At 49.2% G+C, this 25,591-nt stretch overlaps 2 protein-coding genes across 3 annotated transcripts; both read left to right on the forward strand.

Annotated features, from left to right (window-relative positions):
* Nucleotides 1–232: 232 nt before the first annotated feature.
* GPR149 (G protein-coupled receptor 149) lies at nucleotides 233–8,626 on the forward strand. The gene is made up of 4 exons (XM_027894866.1): nucleotides 233–1,398; nucleotides 2,273–2,465; nucleotides 3,071–3,426; nucleotides 8,048–8,626. The coding sequence occupies exons 1-4, from the start codon at nucleotides 463–465 to the stop codon at nucleotides 8,600–8,602; spliced, it is 2,040 nt and encodes a 679-aa protein (XP_027750667.1). The 5' UTR covers nucleotides 233–462; the 3' UTR covers nucleotides 8,603–8,626.
* Nucleotides 8,627–9,472: 846 nt separating this feature from the next.
* On the forward strand, nucleotides 9,473–24,937 carry DHX36 (DEAH-box helicase 36). Of its 2 annotated transcripts, none has more exons than XM_027894859.1 (25): nucleotides 9,473–9,564; nucleotides 10,743–10,864; nucleotides 11,772–11,970; nucleotides 12,233–12,271; nucleotides 13,054–13,224; nucleotides 13,845–13,924; nucleotides 14,837–14,911; nucleotides 15,013–15,179; nucleotides 15,753–15,834; nucleotides 16,293–16,433; nucleotides 16,887–16,989; nucleotides 17,506–17,593; nucleotides 18,432–18,487; nucleotides 18,590–18,654; nucleotides 19,166–19,309; nucleotides 19,832–19,949; nucleotides 20,542–20,640; nucleotides 21,304–21,477; nucleotides 21,737–21,823; nucleotides 22,459–22,542; nucleotides 22,628–22,727; nucleotides 22,812–22,902; nucleotides 23,294–23,414; nucleotides 23,989–24,141; nucleotides 24,752–24,937. In XM_027894859.1, the coding sequence occupies exons 2-25, from the start codon at nucleotides 10,758–10,760 to the stop codon at nucleotides 24,935–24,937; spliced, it is 2,730 nt and encodes a 909-aa protein (XP_027750660.1). In that variant the 5' UTR covers nucleotides 9,473–9,564; nucleotides 10,743–10,757. The 2 variants fall into 2 exon arrangements, with proteins under 2 accessions (XP_027750660.1, XP_027750659.1); XM_027894858.1 differs by lacking the exon at nucleotides 9,473–9,564 and adding an exon at nucleotides 10,382–10,594.
* The last annotated feature ends 654 nt before the right edge of the window (nucleotides 24,938–25,591 follow it).

The raw sequence follows: 25,591 nt of genomic DNA on the forward strand, positions 1-25,591 counted from the left end.
AGCTGGGAACATCCTCACTCCCGGCTCTCCATCCCGCACCGGCTCCTCCCTCCTGCAGCTCGGGCGGCGCAAGGTGAGTCCAGCAGCTTCTCCTCCTACTATGAGTGTCCATGAGCTACTACGGCGGGAGCGCAGCTGGTGCCGTGCGCTCGGTGCAGCCGAGCTGGGAAGGCAGTGCCTGCATCGCCGGGAGGAGCGGCATGTGCTTGCCCGGAGAGCCTTAACTACCCATCTTCCAGCACCCTGAGGATTGTGAGGAATTGCATTTTCCCAGCACCTTTGGTACTTCACTGTTCCCTGGTTTTTGTTCTGGTTATCAGAGGTGCTCTCACCTGAGTATTTCTTTATCGGATGCCTCAAAAGAGCATCTAGAAAAACAAAGAAACTTGTGATGTGGAGCTGACAGTTCTGGTTTCAGCCAGTGAAAACTTGCCGAGTCAGTGAGAAGGCAAAGCAAAAGGGATGCCAAGGACAATGTCAGTGATGCCTGGTAATTTGTCACTCAACGGGACGAGCTTCTTCAGTGAAAACCGTGGCATTGTGGACAAACCCAGTGAGCAGAGGACTTGGAATGTCTTTCTGTTCTGCTTGACTCTTACTGTTGCATTGCCAGCCCTTCTGAGCAGTATTTATTCACTAGTTTCCCTGCTGAAAATGCAGAGCAAAACCACACTGTCGATGATTGTGACCTCCTTGGCAGTAGATGATTTGATCAGCATCGTGCCACTGATTATGTTCATGCTCATGCAGTGGTCAGGTGAAGGCCTGCCCCAGCCTCTGTGCACCTCCTCAGCACTTATGTATTTATTCCAGGGCATTTGTAGCAACCTGAAAGGGTCACTTATAGTTTCTTACAACTTCTACACCATCAACACGACCGAGACCCCGAGCTGCAGCACGTCCAAGCGTCGTGTGAGCGTGGTATGGGCCATCCTCGCCATCTGGATTGTGGGTTTGCTGATCTGCATTCTGCCCCTCTGTGGCTGGGGCAGGTACATCCCCACCTCCTGGGGCTGCTTCACCGACTCTGCCAGTTCCTACGTCCTGTTTGTGGTCATCGGCTACTCCCTGTGCTTGTCCCTGCTGGCAGTGCTGGCTGTTCCCCTCACTCACCAGCTGCTGTGCTCGGCTGAGCCACAGCTCTTGCACACCGAGTACCTGGAGGTCCCTGGAGGCTCCACCACCCCCAGGACACCCATGGCTGCCCCGTCGCTGTCCCCGCTGGACCCTGTGGATAAAACCCTGGAGCGCTGCCGGAACTCGGGGGCAGTTCTGGGGAAGGGCGTGGGTGGGAGTGGTGCCCTCTGGAGCAGCAGGAGCTCCACGGTGGGCTTTGCCCAGAAACGGTTCTCGCTGATCCTTGCACTGACCAAAGTCATTCTCTGGCTCCCAATGATGGTAAATTGTCAGCTCTTTTCAGTGTTCACTTACAGTTCAGTGGGATGTGACCTGTGGGCCATGCCTTGAAACAGATGAGCAGTGGCCATGGCAGTTGTTCTTACAGTGCAGTTGTGCCAGCAGAAGTCCTTTCCAGCAGGTCTGTGCCACTGCAGGAGTTTAACTGGTGTCCAGTGGGTTCCACAGAACTTTGTTCATAGGCCTGATAGTCTGTTGTCACATCATTCTCGAGTAAAGGGGGGATTAAGGTACCAGTTTGGTATTCCCAGCTCTGTGACCAGGCATCTGCTCAGCATTTTGGGGTCTGGGAATTGTACTGAGCTAACAGCCCCTCCTCACAGCTCTGGGTCATCTCCTTTGGCAGGTGGGCTAAAAACCAGGAGTTTCACAGAAAAATGTCTTTTGTTTCTGCCTTTGTAACCCCTGTAGTACTGGGGGTGGGGGGAGCTGCCCATGGGTGTGCTCTGGGGAACAGGTGCAGTAGAAAGGGCTCTGCTGAGAGCAGGGCACAGGGACCTGGGCAGTGTTAGCCCTGGGCTGGGCTGGGCACGGGCTCAGCACCCGAGCTGGGGGTCCAGGGCCACGGGAGGGGCTGAGCCAACGCTCCCTGCTGAGCTGCTTGGCTTGGCAGCTGTGTGATGGTGCTCATCTATATTTAGCTCAGCCAGGGTTTTTCTGAGAACTGCAGAGCCAGGGGAGAGCTGTGAGGGTGTTTGCTCTGCTCTCTTTGCAGCCAGAATTGTTGTGCTCAGCAAACACTGACGACAACCCGTGTCTTACAGCTGTGGCACATTCACGGCGAGATGTTCCCTTTATTCCTGGAAGCATCTCCTGTGCTGAGGTGATATACATTTCCAAATGCTCTGCCTTCCAGGTGCAGATGCTTGTCCAATACATCACTGGTGTGCAGAGCCTTGCGTTTGAGGCCTTGGGCTTCCTGCTGACCGTGCTGGCCACCACTCTCACCCCGCTGTTCGTGCTGTCAGAGCACTGGGTGCACCTGCCCTGCGGCTGCATCATCAGCTGCACCAGGGACTCCTGCGCAGCCACTTCAGGTGATCCCAAAAGTAAGTGTGGAAGGGTTGTCTTGGTGTAACACAGGATGCCACAGCTTCCCTGGAACCTTCTAGAGCTCTGTTTTGCTCTGGGTCTCATGTAGAAAGAGCTGGACAAATGGAATGGGGCGGTTGGAAGGGGCCCACAGGGATCACCTGGTCTCAGCTGCAGAAGTTAAGGCTGAGTATTTCTGAGGATGTGGGAGTTGTTTCCCATTCTCTGGAGTGAAAGTCCTATAACATCAGTGGATGAATTCCTGACATCTGCTGCATGTTTAGGGAGAAGGAGGTCCTGAACCCCAGAGAGAAGCCATCCCCTGTGCATGGCTTTCTCTTGCTTTAACACAGTCCCCAGGTGCAGAACAGCTTGTGCTGCCACTGGTGCCCTTTGAGCCACTGCCCTGGACAGAGTGGCTGCAGTTCATCCACAAGGCAGTTTCTTTTTAGAAGTCTTTCTTCCCAACGGTTCATTCTGTTTATGGACAGAAAATGGGCTGTTTGTAGCAGTGGCTGGGTAATTTATTCCACATTCAGCAGGTTGTTTTCACTGTGTGTGTAATCTCATTTTTCTTCTGGGTCTTGACTCTTAATATGGTGTTTCCTCCCTTCCTGCTCAGCCAAACGTAGGGGTTTCGAGTTCAACCTGTCCTTCCAGCAAGGTTATGGAATCTACAGAATATCCCAGGAAAACCACCCCCACCTCCACAGTGATGGTCAGTCCACGTCCTACCACAGCCTGGTGGGCTCTGACTGCGAGGACCCCGAGCCTGGGAGAGGCAGTGGTGGTGCCCCTGGGCCCAGCCCCCCCTGCCCCCCGTCTGCAGGGCCCTGCAGGGCCGAGCAGGGCACACACTGCCATCCATCAACCATCCCTGAGGGCCCAGAGTGGAGCTTGTCCCACGAGGAGAGCCACACACCTGAGCTCACGGACTGGGAGTGGTGCAGGAGCAAATCCGAGAGGGCCCCTCGGCAGGTAAGATTGATTTCCTGTTCTTTTCTGTTAATAGGAGTTACTTTATAAAATCAGAATGGTTTTACTTACACTGACCTTTCTATTGGTCCTGTTGGCAGGGTAGTTGTAGTACAACTCTTACTTAGCATTGTGTGATGTTCAGTAACCACAGACCTATTTTCAGATGTTGATCCTGCAACAATTTCTCACTTGTATTCCTAATCTTGGAGTTTTCCAGTTACTGTTTTGTGTGCACCTGCACGATGTGTATATGGTAAGAGTTCAGTAGGAATGATGCTAATTCATCTTGGGGAATGGGAAGTTTCTCTCCAAAAGATGACATTTTCAAGGGTATTTCCAAGCATCTGGTGACTCTTTTCGGGTGGGGGAAAGGCAGAATCAAACCTGAATGTGCACTGTGGCACTCAGTGGACATTTGCCATTGCAGTGGGTGGGAGTGGGGTAAGAGCCTGTGTGAAGTCCACAAGACAAGAGCTTTGGGTTGGAAAGGACCTCTGGAAGTCACCTAATCCAGCCTCCTGCTCCAAGCAGGGTGACTTCAAGCTTGATCAGCTTGCTCTTGACTTTTGCACATGCATAGGTGAGGTGTATTTTACATCCCAGGAAGGGAAACCCTCTCCATGTGATGAACTCAAGTGTATCATCTGAGTTACAGTAGGAATGTGTCTGCTATTCCCATTTGACTGGCCATCCCTTTCATCAGAAGCTGGTGTTCACTCTGTTGCAGTGTGCAGAGATGAACTGCCACCTTGGGGGGCACAAGGCACAACTCAGCCTGGTTTTAATCTACCAGTTCTTGCTGAGGCCTCCTGTGCCATGTACAGTCTGGTTAATAAAGTCAGCACATCAATAGGTTCATAACTGTGGCTCTCCTTGCAGGAGTTTCCAGATGATGTTTAAACAAATAATAATAATTTCCCATCTCCTGTGGCTGCCAGGTCAGCTTGCAGCCCTGTGAGTCCCCTTGCAGCAGGCCTGAGCAGCTCTTTGTGCAGCACCCGGCAGCTGCTGCCTGGGGATGCTTTCTGTGTGTCCCTTTTGGACATCCCCTTCCCTACCTGCATTGCAGGGAATCACCTTTACCCTTGTCTGACCTCTCCCAAGGGGTAACCCAGGGTGCAGTTGACAGGCATTAAGGCTCCTGGGAGGTAAAAGTTCCAGGCTTTGGAGTTTCAGCTCTCCCTGGTTCTGTCAGTCAGCAGGAGCTACCAGAGCTTCCCAGCTGACATTTGCTTTGCTGCTGGGAAAGGGCAGGGTGTGAAACCCAGCAAGCCTTGTAAAACAACTATTGCATTGCTCAGGTGTGTGCTGAATGAAAGATCAGTTTGTGCCACACGTTAAATCATCTGTAAACCATCCCTAGTGCTGTGAGAGCAGTGGTTTGTATTGTGTTGTGTTCAGACCTTAGGGAAGCAGCAGGGAAGGTGCCTGTGAGTTTGGTTGGGCTGTTTGAAGAGCGGGGTGCCAGACAGTGCTTTGGTTTCTGGCTGAAGCCTTGGAGGGTGGCACTTCCTTGGGGTGGTGACACTCCTGTCACAGCTGGCTGTCTCACTGTCTGTTCTGTGAGTAGAGTTACTCCATCAAAGTGACTTCCCTGGGATGAAAGTGGCACGAGGGAGAGTGAGGCAGCAGGGTTTATTTAATAGCTGTGTAGAGTGGCTGTAATTGAGAGGGAGAGAGAAAATGGTACTTGTCATTTCTAACTCTCGCTCGGCTGCGTTTTTGAAAAAATGCCTTTAACACCTCATAAAATACCTGGGTACATCCCTTCCTAAGGAGATGGAGTGTAAATATGTCATGTCTTTTTTTGCCTGTACTCAAGTGCCTTCAGGCAACACAAATCTCCAGGCTGGCAGTATGTTCCAGGCTTGCTGGTGATGTTTTTTCTCTCTCACTCGATACCTCATGTGAGAGCTGCCTCAAGCAATCTCTTTGAAGAGGCTCTGTACAGAACCTCTTGATGTGCCCTGCAAGGAGAAGGAGGGGGAGGCTGTGGAAGTGACTGCTGTGAGGAGGAGAAGTTTGTTTGACATGATAAATACTCAGGATGTCCCTCAGTCCAGGAAAATTGTGACCATTCCAGTAAACATCAGGCACAGCACAGAAGCTCAGTTAGGAATGGCCCTGGATGTTCTCCTTGGTACCAGCACCTGATGGTCTGCTCTGCTGTTCCCATCGGGGCTCTTCCTGGAGGTGTGTTTGGAACCTGGTTCCTGGTTTCCAGGGAGGGTCCTGTGGTTGGAAAATCAGTGTAACATTTCCCCATCGTGTCCTGACTTTGCTCCCCGTGGGACAGAGGGGGGTGTGGTCCACGTGATGTGGGAGAACGGACCATCTCCAAACGAAATTGCTGTCCCTCTGTCCAAGGGGCCCTTGTGCATTGTTCCTAATGCCACTTCGTGGCCTGGGAGCTGCAGTTCAGCTGGGACACCTGCCCATAAACCATTCCAGGCCAGGCTGAGAGGGGCTAAAGGCCTGTCTGCATGGGCAGGCCCATGGCAAGTGCAGGGTTCAGGTCACCTGGGGTGAGCTTGTCTGTTCCTATCATAGCCTGTTGGCTCTGCATTTACTGCAGTCAGCCTCTGAAGAGGCAAATCATTGCAGTAATTAATTTCACTGCAGCTAATGTTAATTTTTAGGAAAGTGGAAGACTATTTGAAAACAAACAGAAAATTCATTGTCTCTGGAAAGGGACGTCAGGATCCTTACTGGAAACAGTCTAAAAACAGACCTTTTCAGCTGGAGCTGTATTTCACCAAGGTAATTAGGAATGCAAACTCCTTGGAGCTGTCTTCATCCTGCTGGACTGTCTGTCTGGGGAGGCAGAGTGGCCCAGTGGGGGTGACAGGAGACACAGCAAGCCCCGTGTCTGCTCTGGCTGCCGCTGGGCCCTTGCTCTGTCTGGGACCTCACAGCAGGCTCTGCTGCCTCCTCCAGAGGCACAGACTCCAGTGCCACCTGTGCTTTGCTCCAGCACTAATGTCACACCTGTCTCCTTATTCCAGGGCCTGTGATTTGTGAGACAATTGGGGATAGTGAGGGAAAGTCTGCAGAGGACCTTGTGCTTAAGTCCATCACCAGACACAGGCAGAACCAGCTGTGATGCCTCAGGATGTCCCACTTGGCCTCCAGCTGCTGCTCCAGGAGGCCCCATCAGTCCTCTGTTACATGTAAAGGGTTTCTGAGGACATCCTGAATCCTCTGTGGCATCTCTGATGGCACCACACAGCCCTGTCTGGGCAACAGCTTAGGGTGTGAGTCAGGGGCCAGCTCCTGCCTGGCTGCACTGGAGTGGCCTCCAAACAGATTTTCTTCTCCCCCCTCATCAGGTGGGCATTCCGGGCTGTTGGCATTTCCTCTCTTCCCCCAGCTGAGCTTTGGTTTCTGCACTGCCTCTCACCATTTCAGCAGCAGTTTATTACCTTTAAAATCAAACTGAGCTGGGAGCCACGGGAGCCACCAGCCAGGGCGTGTGGCTCTGCACAGTTTATTTCTGATTTCACTTGTTTCCAAGCATTAACCAGCTAAGGATCCACCTGGAACAGAGGGAATTTTCAGTCTGCTGTGTGTTGAAGATCCTTTCCTTCACCTCTCCTGGCTGAGAGTGAGTGAGGTCTCTGGAAGAAAAGTCTTCCCTCCCCAGGATCAGAACAAGGCTCCCTTGGCCCGGGATGTTGCCGTGGGTAGCACAGTGGTGTGGGATGGATGTGCCCCCCTGCTGTGGGTGTCCCTGTGCTGTGCTGCCAGTCCTGGGGGAACTCAGTGAGCCAACGACCCGATGCTGGAGCTGGAGGGAGAGTGGTTCAATTTATGTAGGATTATTGGTAATGATCTCTGTGTGTCTGGTCTGTGGCAAAACTGCTGAGACACAAAAGCTGCAGGATGGCACTTTGGTTGAAAAGACAGGGTTTGTTTTATTTCACAAAGCTCTTTGCCTTTGTGCCTGGTTCCTGCCTGCAGTGTGCAGGGCCCAGAGCCAGAGCACGGTGTTGGGGGGCACAGTTTGCAGGGAGAAGGGAATCCTCTGCTTTGGAAACAGGTGAAGGTGTCTGGGATTGAGCAATGTTCCTCCTGGAATTGTTCCAGCGGAAAATGATGGCATTCACTGCCGCCCTGGTCAGTGACTGCACAGTGACACGGAGGACTTGATGCATCTTTTTCACTTCTAACAGTAAATACTGATTTCTCACGAGAAAACAGACTTGTGGAAAGAGCCACTAAATCATTGGGAAATGTCTTATCCTGCAGACCTGGAGTGTTCGTGCCAGTGTGTGAGGACTGCTCATTCTCCCTGCAAGTGCCTCAGACATCCCCTCCATCTTCTGATGTTCAGCCTGACAAATCCACAGTGGTTCATTAAGCAGGACATAACCTGGCACTGAAGGAGGTGGCTTTTATTTCATATTCTGTCGATGTCCTATTGAGTCACAGTCCCTTGGGGCTTTTTATACTAAGGTGTATAACTTCTTTATGCTCTTTCAAGTGATAAGTACCAGGTATCTAAAGTTCTGCAGGGAAAAGGCAGTAAAATAAATTAACAAACTGAGCATAATTGGCTTATTTATAACAGATTCTGACTTGAAATGTGGCCCCAGATAACAATCCTGGTTTGTGTTCGCAGCGCTCGGGCGGGGCCCTGGCCATCCCTCTGTGTGCATTCCAGGGGACTGTGTCCCTGCAGGCCCCCACCGGCAAAACCCTGTCCTTGTCCACGTACGAGGTGAGCTCTGAGGGGCAGAGGATCACCCCCACGGCCAAGAAAATCGAGGTGTGTCGGTCCAAGAGCGTCGGGCACGAGCCCAGCCCGGAGGGGTCCCCTCACACGAACGTTAAGATTCACTTGGAGGTGCTGGAGATCTGCGACAACGAAGAGGCCCTGGACACCGTGTCCATCATCAGCAACATCAGCCAGTCCTCCACCCAGGCCAGGTCCCCCTCCCTGCGCTACTCCCGGCGGGAGAACAGGTTTGTGTCGTGCGAGCTGGGGGAAAGCGCCTCCTACTCCCTGTTCATCCCGTCCCACAGCCCCGGCAGCGACATCAGCATCTCCATCCCCGACACCGTGGAGGCCCATCGCAGCAGCAGCCAGCAGCACGCGGGCACGGGGCACCAGGAGGACATCCAGCTGCTGAACAAGGCCTACAGGGAGCGGGAGGGCCCGGGCAGCAGCGGCTGAGAGGGTGCAGTGTGTGCTGCTCCTCCTGCCTCAAGGTGCCCACGCAGGTACAGGGCCAGCGGGTGCTGCTTGATTCATTTGGGTGCACTCTTAAACCCATTCACACTGGTAATGCTCTGTCAAGGGGATAACGAATACTCAAGTGCTTTACAGCTTTGCATAGTGAATTTCAAGTTATTTATTTACATATCTATTTCTCTGAGGAACATACGTGTCTAGAGGGAATCCTAAATAAACTCTTACAGTCCAGCTTTGGTGTTTGTTGGCACTGGGTGCTGTGTCTGTGGGACCCTGAGGAAATGAGGGAGCAGCTCCTCAGCTAGGAAGTTACAGGAGTTTTGACTCACTTGCAGTTCTTTTCAGCATCTAAATCAAAAAAATCCTAAAAATATTTGAATTTTTGTTTTTTTTTAGAATGTGGGTTTTTCACAGTGTTGAGAAGGAGATGATGGAAACGCAGGAGATACGGGAATGGAGATGGAAATTGCTCTGGCAGCAAATGCCACTGGTTTCAAACGTGAGCAGTGCTCGGGTGTCCAGAGACATGTCACGGATTGTCACTGGAGCACACAGGATCAGACTGTCAAAATCACCCAAGTGACTCAGCACCAGGCACGTCTCTGTCCTGGACATCTAAATAACAGAGCCAGAGGTAATCACTGCCCCAGTTTAGAAGCACCTGCAGGCTAAAGGGGGTCAGGGAGACCAACTTGTCTATGTGTGGATGCATAAACCACCTTGTGAGGGGAAAGGAGAAAAGAAAATAGAAATTTCTAACTTGAGCACCTGGTTCTTCTCCCTTCACATGGTCAAGTGCTGGAGTGTTGGACTGACTGTCGTCAGCTGTGGGCAGAGAAAAAAGAGAGAATGGTTTTCCTTGGAAGAAGAAATCCTTCACCTGAATATTGAAAGTCAGTGTGAGATACTGTGTTTAGAGATCTGAATGCTGGAAATCCTGAAATGTGAGTAAATCACACCAACAAGGGAGAAAAGGCAAGAGAATATGTAAAGAAATTAAGCTGAAGAAGCATTTGTAGCTGCACAATGGTGTTCAGGGAAACAAAACATTATTTCACTGTTGAAAGTGTAGTAATAGTGATGTGAATAATTCTCCCTAATGTAAAAGGTTGAAGGTCCCACTCCGGAGAACCTGGGCATGGTATATCCTGTGCCCACTGTCAGTGGCACATCCTTGTCCCCAAGCTCCGGTGACCTCCCCCAGGTCTGAGATCGCTGAAACACGTCCAGCCCTAAACCTTAACAAGGCAATTCCGCCAGCAAGTCGTTTTGCTTAGAGCTTATTGGCTCTCTCTGTCGATTAGGCTTGAAAGTCCCCAAAGATCAAACATGAAAGAACATCTTTTCTTTAAAGCAATGTTCACGTACTCCCCCTTGTGCCGGGCGGGGGCTCGAACCCGCGTGTGTCCGTGTCCGGGACTCGAACCCGCGTGTGTCCGTGTCCGGGACTCGAACCCGCGTGTGTCCGTGTCCGGGACTCGAACCCGCGTCTCTCCGTGTCCGGGAGTCGAACCCGCGTCTCTCCGTGTCCGGGACTCGAACCCGCGTCTCTCCGTGTCCGGGACTCGAACCCGCGTCTCTCCGTGTCCGGGACTCGAACCCGCGTCTCCGAGGCTGCCGGGCGGAAGTGCGGCGCGGCCGGGGCGGGCGCTGCCGGCGGATGAGGCGGGGCCGGGCCGGGCCGCGCGGGGCTCTGTGGGCCGTGCCGGCTCCATCGGCTCCGTGGGCTCCCTCGGCCCTGTCGGCCCTCCTGTGCCGGGCCGGGCCGCCGCGGCCATGAGCTACGAGCACCGGCGGGACTGGGGCCGCGGGCGCGGCGGCGATGGCGGCTCGGGCTCCGGCGGCCCCTCGGCGGGCGGGCCCGGCGGGCGCGGCGGGCGCGGGCGGCACCCGAGCCACCTGAAGGGCCGCGAGATCGGGCTGTGGTACGCGCGGAAACAGGGCCAGAAGAGCCGCGACACCGACCGGCAGCAGGTGAGGGACGCGGGCACAGCGGGGACCGGGTGAGCTCTGAGGGGCGGCAGGCGGGCTGTGAGCTGGGACCGCGCCGCGGAGCCCCCCGGCTGCGGAGCGCCCGTGGCCTTAGCGGGGTGATTACTGACAGGCTGTGCTGATCCCACAGAGAGCTGTCGTGCGCATGGACGAGCGCAGGGAAGAGCAGATCGTGCAGCTCCTGAATTCCGTCCAGGCCAAGAACGACAAAGAGCAAGAATCCATGTCCTGGTGGTCCGGGGATGAGGACAGGTAAAGAGACATTAATTCTTTTCAACTTCCCACAGACTGGCAGGAAGATGTGTCGGAAGGAATTTACCTTGAGCGAGTGAGTTGACCTTAAGTTTGCCCCTCTGTGTTGTCACACTGAAATGGTTGTAGCCAGTGCTGTAAAACTCCCTTCCATCATTGCTGAGCTTCGGGTGTAACATTTCTGCTTAAAATAATAACATCCTGGAACTCATCTCAGGCCCTACCTAGGGTGCATATGTGGGATTTTTAAGCTCCCTTGGTCTCTGGAATAACTCTTCCAGAGGTAGCATTTGACTTCTGTTTTGAGTTACTGAGCAGTTTTGGAGTCTTCTCCTCTGTGGACAGAGTGTGTTCTGAACTCGCTGAGGATTTCAGGTAATGCAGAACTGGACAGGTCTGCTGAAATGAGGGTCTGGGGCAGTCATTTTGCTGAGGGATCCCATTACAGGGCACTGGACTAAGCAGTAATTTTCCAGAAATGTTTTTGTTGCTTTGTAGCTTTATTTGATACGAAAGAACACGTTACTTTTGTAGATGCCAATGTAAAGTTTTTAATGGCTCATAATTTGAGACTTTAATTGGTTCCAGGGTGTGCACCATGATGACAGATTGCCAAGAGAAGTCCTGGGAGTGTCCAAGGCCAGGTTGGACAGGGCTTGGAGCAACCTGGGCTGGTGGAAGGTGTCCCTGCCCATGGCAGGGGTGGCACTGATGGGCCTTAAGGTCCCTTCCACCCCTAACCATTCTGTGATTCTCTGTTCCTATGGGCTGGTGGTTCATTGACTGATGGATGAAGTGTCTCCAGCCCAAGTTCATGTGTTCCTGGAGTGCTCCCTGCACCCTGCACGTGGCCAGGCACAGCTGGGATGTGTTTCTGTCCTCTGAGGTTTCTGTCCTCTGATTGCAGCCCTACAGAACAGCCTGTGAAAGTGAAACCAGATGCTGAAAAAGCTCCTGTAAGACGGAGACCGGCCTTGGAAAAAACATCCCTGGACCGGGATGTGGAATATCTCTTTGAAAAAAATGAGCAGGATACTGATTTAGATGAGCAGCTGAAAGAAGACTTAAAGAAGAAGAGATCTGATCCCAGATATGTTGAAATGCAGGTACTTTTCATTGGATTTTTTTCTTTCAGTTAAACTGACCTGAAAACGTACTTGCTTGCAGTTTATTTACTAGGAAGTTGACACGATTGTTACTAAGTTTAATGAAACTGAAAACACATGGGGAATAAAGTTATTTCCTGTAGGCCTGGGTTTATATAAGTATTGCTGAGCAGTTTGTCATTATTTGTCAGTATAGATAGAATCTGTTACATTGCTTCAGTTAAAGAGGTGTTTAAAGATACTGTTATTTTCTGTTCCCCAGAGGTTCCGAGAGAAGCTCCCCTCCTATGGCATGAGAGAGGTAGGTGTGTGTTTAACTGCAGAGAGTGTGTGTTTCTGCTGCTGTTTGTACAGTACAGCCAGTCCTGCTGGCTCTGACTGCCATTAGCGTCCCAGTCACGGGATAACATCAGTGCCAGTACGGGCTGTTCCTAACTGGTATTAATTCTTCATTTGATGCCCCTTGTGTGAAACAGAAAGTGAGTATTCCAATAGGTTTGCTTTTGCAGGTTCAGTGAATGATTAGTGAGCTTTTTCCTGAAATTCATCCCTTTGCCATAATGTCCTTTCTGTTAGTGTTTGTTTCCTAAAATTGTCATAATCCCTTTGACAATCCTTGGGTTTGGGAGGTACGGGCTGGGAAGATCTTCCTGGTGGTAAAAGAAATCAGGTGGTTAAAATACTGTGCTACAAACCTTCAGTTCGTGCAGTCTTGGGGGTCAGCAGGGTAAATGCTGGTTTTCAGTCCCCAGAGATGTGCAGGAGCAAGCAGGAGGCAGAAAACTTGAAAGTGTATTTCAGGTTTTCTTTTCAGTCCTTTCACGCTGATTTCATACAGAATTTAAAGATTTAAGGCCAGTGTTCAGGTGGGATGTGCTTTAAACCCTCCATGTGGAAAGTGCACGTGAGCACCTCCCGTGAGGTTTAAACTGAACTTCAGTTGCGGTGTGGTGACCAACAGCTGAGTGTTTCTCCAGCTGCAGTGACCCTCCTCAAGGGTCGCTGCCTGGCAGCAGAGAATGTCCAAACCCTCTAAAACCTGGCTGGAACAATAACTCTGTAAACTGTTCTCTGTGGAACCAGGAGCTCGTGAACCTGATCAACAACAACCGCGTGACTGTGATCAGTGGGGAGACCGGCTGTGGGAAGACCACCCAGGTGACCCAGTTCATCCTGGACGACCACATCGAGCGAGGGAAGGGCTCCACGTGCAGGATCGTCTGCACCCAGCCCAGGAGGATCAGTGCCATCTCCGTGAGTGCCCTCTGCAAACCCACCTCCTGGGGGTGTTTCTCCCCATGAATCCGAGCTTTTTTTGTGTTCCGTTTCCATTGTCTGGGGTTCTGTTGGCAAGTCACAATGTTGTCCACGTGCACTGATTCGATATTTCACAACTTTTGGTTGTGGATTTGAGTGCTGGCACTGCAGGCTCGTTCTCAGAGCTTAGCCATGAGTTAGATCTGGGATTTTAATGGATTTTGCAGTGCAAATGTGAATTATGTTAAAAACTAATGCTGTGTCAGGCCCTCTAGAGGTGGATTAATGAGCAGGAGAGAATTCAGCTTTCAGGTGCTCCGTAATGACTCCTCTTGCTGGTTCAGTATCAAGTGATGAGAGACCTTTGCATTACCCCGAGGGAAAGCTCACCCTGCTGAAGGGGAGTGTGGTTGTGTTCCTCTGAAGTCTGTCCTGGGACACAAACCTGCCCATGGCTTGCTGACGGGAGACACTTTCTCAAGGGAGGAGAACAAGTGGTTGTCAGGCCATTTCTTTGTTATTTACAGAACTTCTCCGTTCCGGGCATTTCCTGCTGATGAGTAGCTCAATCACAGATCGGCCTGTGGGATTTTTAAAGGTTTCTTTGTTCTCCTCAGGTGGCTGAGAGGGTGGCTGCTGAGAGGGCAGAGGCCTGTGGCAGTGGCAAGAGCACGGGCTACCAGATCCGCCTGCAGAGGTGAGCGGCTCCGGGCACGGTGCTGCTGCTGGGGGAAGCACCAGCTGGTGTTACACAGAGGACACAGTTTGAAAGGCAGTCCTTAAGTAGCTGCTCTCCTGCTGATATTTTCTCCTGAAGGAATTCCTGTGATACGAGGTTTCTCACTTTTAGCAAGGAGTTTGAGTGCAGTTGCTGTGTTTTATGCAGTGTGTGACAGTGACCAGCACCAAGTTGTGCTTTGTCTAGTAGGCCCTTTTCCCAGATCTTCTAAAAGGTTCTGCTGTTGGTAGAACTAAAAGTAATGTCCCTAATCCACGAATTGCAAGGAAAAATAGAAATCCTAAAGGAGAGAACGGTCTGAGCCATATTTCTGTGGAAAACTCTGTATTTGCTACACTTACCTGTGGACTAATCCCCTGGGATCATGTCATAGATGCACTGACAGAGGTTCACGGAGCAAAAGCTCTTACATTTGGAGTTAGCTGTAGTTTTAAAAAGCATCTGAAAGGATGCCAGCCAGTAATGGAACCTTTGTTGTTGAAACACAACTGCTCAGCCCTACCAGCGTTTCAGCTGGAGTTTATGGAGTCTCCCTGCTGTTTGTCTTTACTGCTCAGTGAGGGCTGTCCCACTGGGGCCTGAGTGCCCTGAGTGCTGAGCCTGGGGAGCTGCAGCACTGGGCTCAGCCCTGCAGTGTGCAGGGGATGATGATAAAGGATTCCTGGGCAGTCAGGACCTGTCGGATCCCTGGGCCATTCCCCTTCCCCAGGGGGTGCAGCTGGGGCCTGATCCCCTGTTCCTCACCTGAGCTGGGAGCCAGTGAGGCACCTTCAGCACGGCTGTACTGGCACCTGCACCTGGATCTCGAGCTGGTAAAGGATTTTGTAAAGTACAGAAGAGAATGAGGAATTCTTGCTGTGTCTCTTGCAGTCGGTTGCCCAGGAAACAAGGCTCGATTTTGTACTGTACCACGGGAATTGTCCTGCAGTGGCTCCAGTCAGATAAGTAAGTGTCCCTGTTTAGTGGAATGCAGTGATGGGAGGAGGCCAGACTCTCTTTTCATTCTGCTAAAAACAAGCGTTTAAATTCCTCCTCTTCTATTTTAGGCACTTGTCCAGCATCAGTCACATAGTCCTTGATGAAATCCATGAAAGAAATCTTCAGTCAGATGTTTTAATGAGCATTATTAAAGATCTCCTAAATATTCGACTGGATTTGAAAGTCATACTCATGAGTGCTACTCTAAATGCAGAGAAGTTTTCTGAGTACTTTGGTAGGTGAAATGCTTCCTAAGAATGTTCCTCTGGAGTAATTTAAGCTTCTACAGTAAAATGCAGTTCTCAAATTATAGACTTGATTTTTATCAAAAGAGGAAATTACTTCCGTTTTCCAAAGAGTTGGCAGCTGCTGGAGATGCTGATTCTCTGTTTTATCTCATTGTGAGCATGTATTGCTTCTGCTTTTGCTTTTCAGACATGCTATGGAAGTAGAATCCTCAGAGTATTTTCCTATTAAATATTTACTCATATTTACCACATTTCAGAACTCTTGGTGTGAGTGGGCAACCATATTGAACTGTCAATTGTTCAGTCTCCAGCTTTATCCTGCGGCTGGGACCAGGGGAATGTGCTGGTGTGCAATACATTGCTTGCTGCCTGTGCTTCTTAACTCCACAGCTTTACTTGGGGGTGAATTTGGCATATTCCATGGGAATTTGAAAATAAACAGTTAGGAAAACCACACAAACATGGCAGCTATATTGCAGAATTAGGGAAGAATTTATTGCCTCTATTCAGTGCAGTGTTTCATTGGTGGTTTTATACCTGAGTTTTGCCTTCCCCCACAGATCATTGTCCAATGATTCACATCCCTGGGTTCACTTTCCCGGTGGTGGAATATCTGCTGGAAGACGTCATTGAGAAGTTGAGGTAAGTGGGTTGTCTGAACATCATTTCAGAGAGTATTTGGGGGGGTGGTTTTGGCTTAGCATGTATGTTCAGAGACTAACTTGGAATAAAAAAGAATTGCCTGTACTTTTGAACAGAAAACCTTCCAAGGGAGGTCTCATAGCTGGTACAGTAATTACAGATGGCACATGGAAATGTTGGCTTGGGGGGGGAAACAGCTTTTTCTGTCTTTTGGAGCGGTGGATTTCAGGCCTCTAAGTCAAGCTTGTCTCTGTGGCCGTTGAGACTCTTTCTGTGCATGTTCCCATATTAGCTGGGGTTTGGGGCCTGTTTCTGTCCGAGAAGAAGCTGCAGAGCCTGCCCCTCGTGGTGCACCTGCAGCAGGAGGTTGGGCAGCTGCAGGGCCCTCAGTCGCCCCGTGTGTCACCCCGTGTGTCCCTTGGTGTGTCACCCCGTGTGTCACCCCCCACTCCCCGCAGGTACAGCCCCGAGGGCACGGAGCGGCGGCCGCGCTGGAAGAGGGGTTTCCTGCAGGGCCACGTGAGCCGGCCCGACAAGGAGGAGAAGGAGGAGATCTACCGCGAACGATGGCCCGAGTACCTGCGGCAGCTCCGGGGCAGGTGGGCCCAGGGGCTCCTGTGCTTTGTCAGACCGTGCATTGGTGCTGTGCTCTGTTGCTGGGCTTTAATGATGGTGGGGGAGCTGCTGCTGTGGGAAACCAGCATGGAACTCCTGGCCACCAGGGAAGTGCTTTTGAGGTACCAGAATCAGCTCCCATTGCCTGTGCAGACTGTAAGAGTTCAGGTTAAATTTAAATCCATTACCTGAATGCAGAGTGTCAGTCCCTGGCCAATCCAGGAGGAGGAGGAGACAGATCATCAAAGTGCTTCAAAGGCGGTTCAGTCATGACATGGCAGTTCTTAAACTTACTGTTCTGAACTGACCATAATCACACTGAACTAAATGTAGAAGGGCAGGAACTGATCAAAGAACCGAACTGATCAGAGGTGGGTTAATGGCTGTGTGACTCAGACCTGACAGGTTACCAGTGCCTGTGCTTTCACTGCCTGCAGGTACTCAGCAAGCACTATTGATGCCCTGGAAATGATGGATGATGACAAGGTGGACCTTGACCTCATAGCAGCTCTGATCAGACACATCGTGCTGGAAGAGGAGGTACAGCCCTGCCACTGCCACCACTGGGGGTGGGACTGGGCTGGGGCCTGGGGCTCTTGGAGTGTCAGAGCCAGGGGTTGCTTTGGCTCATCACACACAGAGAAAGGAGAGACATTTTTTGGTTTGCTCTCCTGAGAGGCAGTTGAACAGCTTTAAATATCTAACGACTTCCTAAGCCCTGAGGTTCGTTCCGTGTTCATTGATGTGGTGGTTTTTGTTCTTTCTGTGTTGAAAATTACACAGCAGTTCTCTCTTGCAGCTTAAATTCTAGTGTTGACATGGCTGTGTTTAAAACACTGCAGGGGAAAACATTTAAAATCAAGTTTTTACTTTTTACGTTCAGATAAATACATGTAGTTGGCTGTTTTATAGAAAAAAAAGGTTAAACAGTTCCAATTCGGAGTCAGTGAGGTTTGAGATCTCCCAGGTCCTACAGGTGTGTCAGTGTGCAGGTAGCTGGCTCTCTGCACAGTCTATGATGTATTGTGATCTCTTTGCTGCCTCTTTTCCCTGTAGGACGGTGCAATTCTGGTGTTTCTTCCGGGCTGGGACAACATCAGCACTTTGCACGATCTCTTGATGTCACAGGTCATGTTTAAGTCAGGTAAAACCAGACTTTGGCATGGGAATTGTTGCAGTAGCATTAGTGGCAGACTGGTTTTGCATGGAATTGCTGCTATTGCAGCGGATTCATTGTTTTCCTCATCTCTCCTCAAAATAATTGCAGCGTTCAGCAGTTTTCGTGTTTCTGGGGTATCTTTCATCTGCTAATGACAACAGCTCGTTTTCCTCAGTGTGGCAATCTGAAAACCAACCTGACCTGCATCTTCTTCCTGCTGCTCTTTCCTGTAGCTGTGAGAAGCCCCATCCCAAACCAGACTCCATCCTCTGGGCGTTTCCTCTTTGCTTGGTTCTGGAGCAGCTTCCCCCTCTGCTTTGCTGAGAGTTCCCCTAAATGCTGCTTATCTGGGCTTTGCTGGGGACACCAGAATATCTGTGCCTGTCTGATACACCTTCACTTGTCCTTTGGCATATCTCATCCTTCCATCTAACCTCCCTTAGCTGAGCTCTTCACCATTCACGTGTTGCCTTGCAGTATGTGTTGTGTGCCTTCCATAGATACAGAATTTCAGTTTATTGGAAGGTTGTGTTGGGTTTGGGTATTAGACTTGAGCAATTATTGAATAATTTGAGAGCTTAAAAATAAATTACTGTACTTAACTTTACATATTTTATTAAACTTGTCATCATAGCATCATAAAAAAGTTCTTTGTACCTTTTTACTTTAGAATTTGCCATTAAGATACAAATATCTGTGAACTCAGAGCAAGAAACAGTGGCCTGACTTGCAGCCTGTTTTCTCTATTTTGCATGATTGATTTTCCTGTGAAGTTAAAGTTTCTGTGCTTACACCATATCTTTTACTGATTTTTAACTTCCAGATAGGTTTATTATCATACCTTTGCATTCACTGATGCCTACTGTTAACCAGACTCAGGTATGCTGCTCTTTTATTGTGATACTTCACAACTGCAAAAACAATGAATGAAGCGCATGTGTGGTTTTGGCAAACATATAAACGGGCCCTGGCTGATTGCAGGTGTTTAAGAAGACCCCACCAGGAGTAAGGAAAATCGTGATTGCAACCAACATTGCAGAGACCAGGTAAATACCTGGCTGTACACACCCAGAAAAGCTGTATGTTTGACAAAACAAGCGAAAGTGGTAGTTCAAATTCTAAATCTGTTTGGTGTTTCCAAAAATACATGTTCCTACGTTTGTGCCGTTCATTTACAACATAGCTTTAGAAATGTTTATAGACTAAACAGAGTTTTCCTATAATTGTCCTAAACAGACCAGTTCGTTTGTTCTGAACAATTAAGCTCTAGGAATACTAAACAATTACTGTAATGACTTGCCTTTTGACATGATAATCTGAGCTTCTCATCCTCTGTGCACCTTCAGGACCCGTGAGGGGGCTCCTGCCAGACCCAGGAGAATAAATCAGCCCTGTCTTGAACTCTAGGGACGCAGTTCTTAATGAGATTCCCAACACAGAGTTTTTAATTGCTTGTTCACAACTGGGGAAGGGACAAAGAGAAGCCAAACCCCTGTCCAGTGCTAGGTCAGGCTTGCAGAGATGAAGAGTTGAATTCTTCCTGTTTTTGTCCAACAGCATCACAATCGATGACGTCGTGTTTGTTATAGATGGGGGGAAGATAAAGGAGACCCACTTTGACACGCAGAACAACATCAGCACGATGGCAGCAGAGTGGGTGAGCAAAGCCAACGCCAAGCAGAGGAAGGGCCGGGCAGGAAGGTAAGAACAGTGGGGAGGGGGAGGAAGGTTTGGGCTGGGCAGGTTTCCATCAGTCCTGGAGCACATGCTGGAGCTTCTGCTGTGTTACTGCCGTGCCCAGCAGCAGGTGCAGGCACAGCTGCCTCCTGGGAGGAGCAAGGAATGGTTCCCTTGTCCTTCCAGGAAGCTGAAGTGACCTGTGCTGCATTTAACTCCAGAGTTTCTCCCCTACAGAAGAATAAGTCCCATATTTTATTTTCATTTTTGTTGGAACTGTTTGCCTTCACACTTGATTTATGAGGCTGATCCATTAAAGTGAAAATGGCCTAAAAATTAATTTCTGTGCTCTCCATGCCTTTTCCCTGCTGATGGGTCTGTGTTTCAGAAGGCTGAAATGGCTTTTACAATTGGATACACTTCAGTTCTAACTCCTTTGGGTGTTTTGTCAAGCTGTTTGTAAACAAACACAATCATAATGTCACAGTTTCATAGAAAAAAAACCAAAAAACAAATCAAAGCTCTTGTTTGTTGAAATCACTGCAGAGTTCAGCCAGGCCACTGTTACCATCTGTACAACGGGCTGCGTGCCAGCCTTCTGGATGATTATCAGTTACCAGAGATCCTGAGGACGCCTTTGGAGGAACTCTGCTTACAAATCAAGGTAAACAGGAATCTGCAAATGTATTTATAATCTACTTTTCCATTGGAATAAGAGGTTGAGAGAATAAGTTAATGCAACTGAGAGCCTAAGGCTGTCAGGTGGAGTTTGCTACACCAGAAATGCAGTATATTTAGCCAGTAATTGCAGCACCTTCTGGAAAAGCACTCTTGTACCTGGGTGCATCAAACCCAGGGGAACAGGGTTGTCTGGTATCAACAAACAGAGTTTAGACTGTGCTTTCCCCCAAATCTCATTCCGTCAGAGCCATTCAGTGAGAATGCCTGTGAGTCAGGGGTGTGATATCCGAAAAGAATTTTATTACAAAGTGGTTTTAGAACTGACATGAGCTTCCCTTCTTGGCAGTTTGTATTGAATTCCTCATGCAGGCAGAAGAGGTGCCATGTGTATGTGAGCTGAATGAAGAATTCACATTTCATCATTAATACATTTCTGCCCTTAGTTCTTAATTAAAGAAATTCTAACTCGAGCTGTGAATTAGTCACACTATTTCAGTTCAGAGGTTACTGCTGGCTGGTTACTGCAGCCATCTTTCTCTGGTTGCTGTAGGCTTTTGTTGTGTTTTTCCTTTCAGATCCTGAAGCTTGGTGGAATCGCCTATTTCCTGAGCAAACTAATGGACCCGCCGTCTCGTGACGCTGTCACGCTGGCCATAAACCATCTCATGGAGCTGGTAAGGTGTTGCTCCTGTGGGAGGAATGAGCTGTGTGGAACTGTGTTGTGTGAATATTAGCAGACAGGGGTGGCTGCACAGGTCTGGACACTGCAGCCCTTCCTTTTGTGTGGAGCCTTGGCCTGTGCTCCCTGCCCAGAGGGAGTGCATCACAGAACCCGTGAGGGCTGCACGTTGTTCTGGGCACTCCCTAAATGACTGACACGTGGGCCCTGCATTTCAGTTCCCTGCAGACACTGCTTTACCTCTCTGCTCTGCATCCCTCTGCATCCCCTGCACCCCCCTGCATCCCCCTGCATCCCCTGCATCCCCTGCATCCCCTGCATCCCCCTGCATCCCCCTGCATCCGCCTGCATCCCCTGCATCCCCCAGCCCCCTGTCCCAGCTGCAGCAGGGACGAGCCCGAGGGCATTTTTCTGTGGGCAGATGAGGTGTGTGGGAGAAAGGTATTGCATGTCATTGTCCCTCCGGGTGCTGGAGAAGGAGAGATCGATGACGCGTTTGTTCTGCTGACTCCTTGCCCTGGTCTTATTTGCACAAATGAGTTGTAGCCATAAATTTAGACACTAGTGGGTGATACGAGTGTGCTAGTGGCTCTTCCAAGGAAACCCTCCCCATTTCACATGGTGTGTTTGTTCTTTCCTTTCTCCCCTCTCCTGACAGAATGCTCTGGACAGGCAGGAGGAGCTGACTCCCCTGGGTGTCCATCTTGCACGGCTGCCAGTGGAGCCGCACATTGGGAAGATGATCCTCTTTGGAGCCCTGTTCTGCTGCCTGGACCCCGTGCTCACCATTGCAGCCAGCCTCAGCTTCAAGGACCCCTTTGTCATCCCTCTGGTAAAGGGCAATTACAAGGGGTGGGGCTTACTGAAATGCTGTAGTTTAAGAGCACTTTAATCTGATTTTCATGTTAATTACATTTTTATTAGTAAGACTGCCATCACATACTACAAATTAATGCCTTTGCCTGCAGATTATTGAAGTAGCTGTAATTTTCATACCGGTTGCATATGAAGTATTGCTGTATGGATGTGGCTTAATTAGGAAAAGAGAACTGTTGTGTCAGGCTGGATGTTTTATAGGTTCTCATTTTTAGGGCAAAGAGAAAGTCGCAGATGCAAGAAGAAAGGAGCTGTCAAAGAACACGAAAAGCGACCACCTGACTGTGGTGAATGCTTTCACTGTAAGCACATTTTAATGTTGTTTTTCTTTTTTTTTTCCCAGAATTTTAATTTGGCTAATATAGTTGATCCTAAGGAAAAAGTTTGTGCTCTGTAGGATTTCTTACTTGGCTTCTACAGAAACATAAAACCAAACTGATGTTCACCCTTCTAGTGTTGAGGAATCTTTTCTCCAGGCTCAATCACCTGATTTGTGGTGGATAAGTCTGTGAAAGAGACAAAGAAAACTTAATGTTATAGTTGCTGAAATTGTTCATTCCTGTCCTTCTGGCCTCTATGAGAGGCCAAAGCTGACTTTAGAAGTGTTAGAGATGGAGCTGTGTTTTGTTGGGGTGAGAAAAGGAGGAAATAAATGGCCTGGAAGATGCAGTTTCTACCCAGGACTGTTCATAACAACAAATGATGCTCTGGCAAATGTAGCCAGATTTCAGTGCTCCCCATGACATTTTTGATTCAACACATGAAGTTGTGTTTTTCTGCTCTGTGCTGTGCACACATCAACAAAGAGATCCAAAGATTTACTTCCTCTCTTGTAGGGAAGGATGTAACTGCTGTGTCTGTTCACCTCCAGTTTTTGCTGGCCCTAATTTTTCGTGTGTTTCACTTACAAACACTTTCCACATGTTTTAATTTCTAGGGCTGGGAAGAGACCCGGCGTCGTGGCTTCAGGACGGAGAAAGACTATTGCTGGGAATATTTCCTGTCCTCCAACACCCTGCAGGTAACACCAGCTGGCAGGACAGTGGCTGTGGGGACGAGCAGGGCTTTGCTCAGCATCGCTCTGGGCCGTGTCTGTTGTCTCCCAGATGCTGCACAACATGAAAGGGCAGTTTGCTGAGCACCTCCTGGCAGCGGGCTTTGTGAGCAGCAGAGACCCCAAGGATCCCAAATCGAACACCAACTCGGGTAACTGTGGAGGGACGTGGACCTTCCTGAGGGCTGGAACCCCCGCCTGCACAACTGCCTGACTGACTTCCCTGTCCCCCACAGATAACGAGAAGCTGCTCAAAGCTGTCATCTGTGCTGGCCTCTATCCCAAAGTGGCAAAGATCCGGCCCAGCTTCAGCAAAAAGAGAAAAATGTGAGGGCTTGTTTTACTGTTGGTGTGTGCAGGGGGTGGTTTGGGAAGGTGAAGCAGTGGCTCGAGTTCAGGAACAAGTGGCACTTCCCAGCTCAAGTCATGCTTGGGGGTTACCTCCCTTGAGAAGGGCGGGTGAGAGCGTGGGCTTGCTGATCTCTTAACATTTAATTTAGATACCTGCTAGGGTTGGAATAATTTGTGTGACCTCGTTACGCCACAGATGATGTTCCAGTGTATCAGTAGCACTGCTCCAAAGGGCTCTGCCCTCATCAGTGTTCTGCAGCAGCAGTTCAGACACTGACATTTCTGGTTATTTGGCAAGACAGCACAGAAATCCTGGTCTGTTGATTTATCACTTCTTATATTATCAGCCTTTTTTCTTCCTCTGAAGGGTGAAAGTTTGCACCAAGACAGATGGCTCAGTTAATATTCATCCCAAATCCGTTAATGTGGAGGAAACCGAGTTCCATTACAACTGGCTCGTGTACCATCTGAAGATGAGGACCAGCAGTGTAAGTGATGTTTGCATGGGTTAGTTTTGTATCCCTTTTTAAAGGAAGTTGGATCAGGGTTCAGAGGGGATGTGAACAGCCTTTGTTCTGGAGCCTTCCTGTCCTGGGCCATTTCCTTTACAGCCCATCAGATTATGTTCTTCGTGATATGGGTTATTGTGCCACAAGTAACTAACTTCCAGGGTTTAGTGGTTGGGGTTTTTTTTGGAGGACTTGTGTTTTTTTTTAAAGTTCTGGCAATAACATGTATAAACTTTATTTGAATTTATTTTTTTTTATTTCAATCCAGTCTAACACTTATCAATGCACTGAAAGATTCTTCCTCCCCCCCCCCATTGTTATGGAGCAGGTGGTTTGATTTCACCACTGTGTGAAGGGCTGTATTTGGGACCATTTTTGCTCCTGTTTAATCTGATTTTGTGTAAATTTTTTTGAACTGAGTTGCTTCATACATCTTGCAAATTTGGGATTGGCTGAATCATGATCTTCTGGAATTGTGTAGGAGTCTCATTAAGAGTTACTGATGGCCCTTAGGATGTTTTGAGGGTGATCAGCCAGCTTTGCTGTCGTGCAGATTTACCTGTATGATTGTACAGAGGTGTCTCCGTACTGCCTGCTGTTCTTCGGAGGGGATATATCCATTCAGAAGGATAAGGACCAGGACACCATCGCTGTGGATGAGTGGATTGTTTTCCAGTCTCCAGCGAGAATAGCACACTTGGTGAAGGTGAATATGTTTAATAATAAAAATGTACGTGGGAGGCTCAGTAACACTGATGCCTGGGAATTTCTGGATTTGATATCACTGTGCCTGTGGATTCGTCACTCAGGGAGATAATGGCTGAAATGCATTCCCAGCGAGCAACGCAACTACACAAAGGAAACAGAAGAGAGAACTTTTCCACAGCAGAAGCTGGAGAATGACTTGGCCATTCCATGACATGTCCACATGGATATGGAAACATGAGGATGGGGCTCTTCAGCTAGCAGGAATAAGTTCTAATAGAGCTGTTTAATATTAGAGGCCAGGAATCATACCTGACTTTTTTTTTTTTAAATTTTATTTAATTTTAGTTTTTTAAAACTGGTTATTTTTAATCTTGAAATAGTCAGCTAATAGATGTGTGGGCTGAGATGGGCATCTACCATCAAAGGTAATGCTGCAGGTTTGTGAGAGACAGTGTTTGATCCCAGCAGGAGCAATGTGGAAATGAATGGTTGTGAGAAGAGCAGGTGTGAAGGCCAGGAGAACCCAGGGACTGGAACTCCTGTGGTAATGCTGTGTTAATCGCCTGTCCCTCTCCTTTTTTTTTCCTTCCACAACAAACACTTTCCAGAATTTAAGACAAGAACTCGATGATCTTCTCCAAGAAAAAATAGAGAAGCCTCACCCCGTGGACTGGGACGACAGGACGTGCAGGGACACGGCGGTGCTGACGGCGATCATAGACTTGATCACCACGCAGGAGAACGAGGGGCTCCGCAACTACGCCCCGCGCTTCCAGGGCGAGCGCTGCAGCTGACCCGCAGTGCTCACACGGCACGGGGCACAGGGGAAACCCCTCGGGGTAAGCTGGCACATCCCCCAGAGCAGTGATTCCCATCGGGGGCAGTGTCTGTATGTGCATGTGTTCTGTGTCCAGGGGGGCTTCTGAAGGGACAGAAGGGCAGTGTTGGGTCATGGATGGTTCTTGTCCTGCTGTAGCTGGTTTTGTTGGGGTTTTACCCACCAGGTAAGAGATATTTGAGATATTTGAAAAGCCTGCTAAAATACTGCTTAGTAATACCCAAACTGCTCTTGCTACCAGGAGAAACATCCAGAAGACCTTTTTTTTTTTTTTTTTTTTAATTGGGGGTAGTGAGCAATTACACTGGCTGTGTTATTCCAGCTGTGCAGCAGTCTGCTCACCAGCACTTCCACAGAAGGTAATTACAGCTTAATTAATCTAAAATTGAAAACACTTGTTTAATTTGTACTGTGGGAGGAAATCTTCAGAAATATTCTCTTCTTCTGCCTTTCATCCCATTCAATTAATCTTTATTCACTTTCTGTCCCCATCCAACATCACTAGTGACAGAAATTGCAGCTTACAGGAAGTATGGGTAGATAAAAGGCACGGTGGAATATGCTTTAAGGTTCGTTGCATTCAAATTTTTTGTTCTTTTTTTTTTTTTTT

Source organism: Empidonax traillii, unplaced genomic scaffold, assembly GCF_003031625.1.
Source record: "Empidonax traillii isolate 1590-97213 ecotype Southwest subspecies unplaced genomic scaffold, ASM303162v1 scaffold444:size1099390, whole genome shotgun sequence".
Classification (NCBI taxonomy): Eukaryota; Metazoa; Chordata; class Aves; order Passeriformes; family Tyrannidae; genus Empidonax; species Empidonax traillii.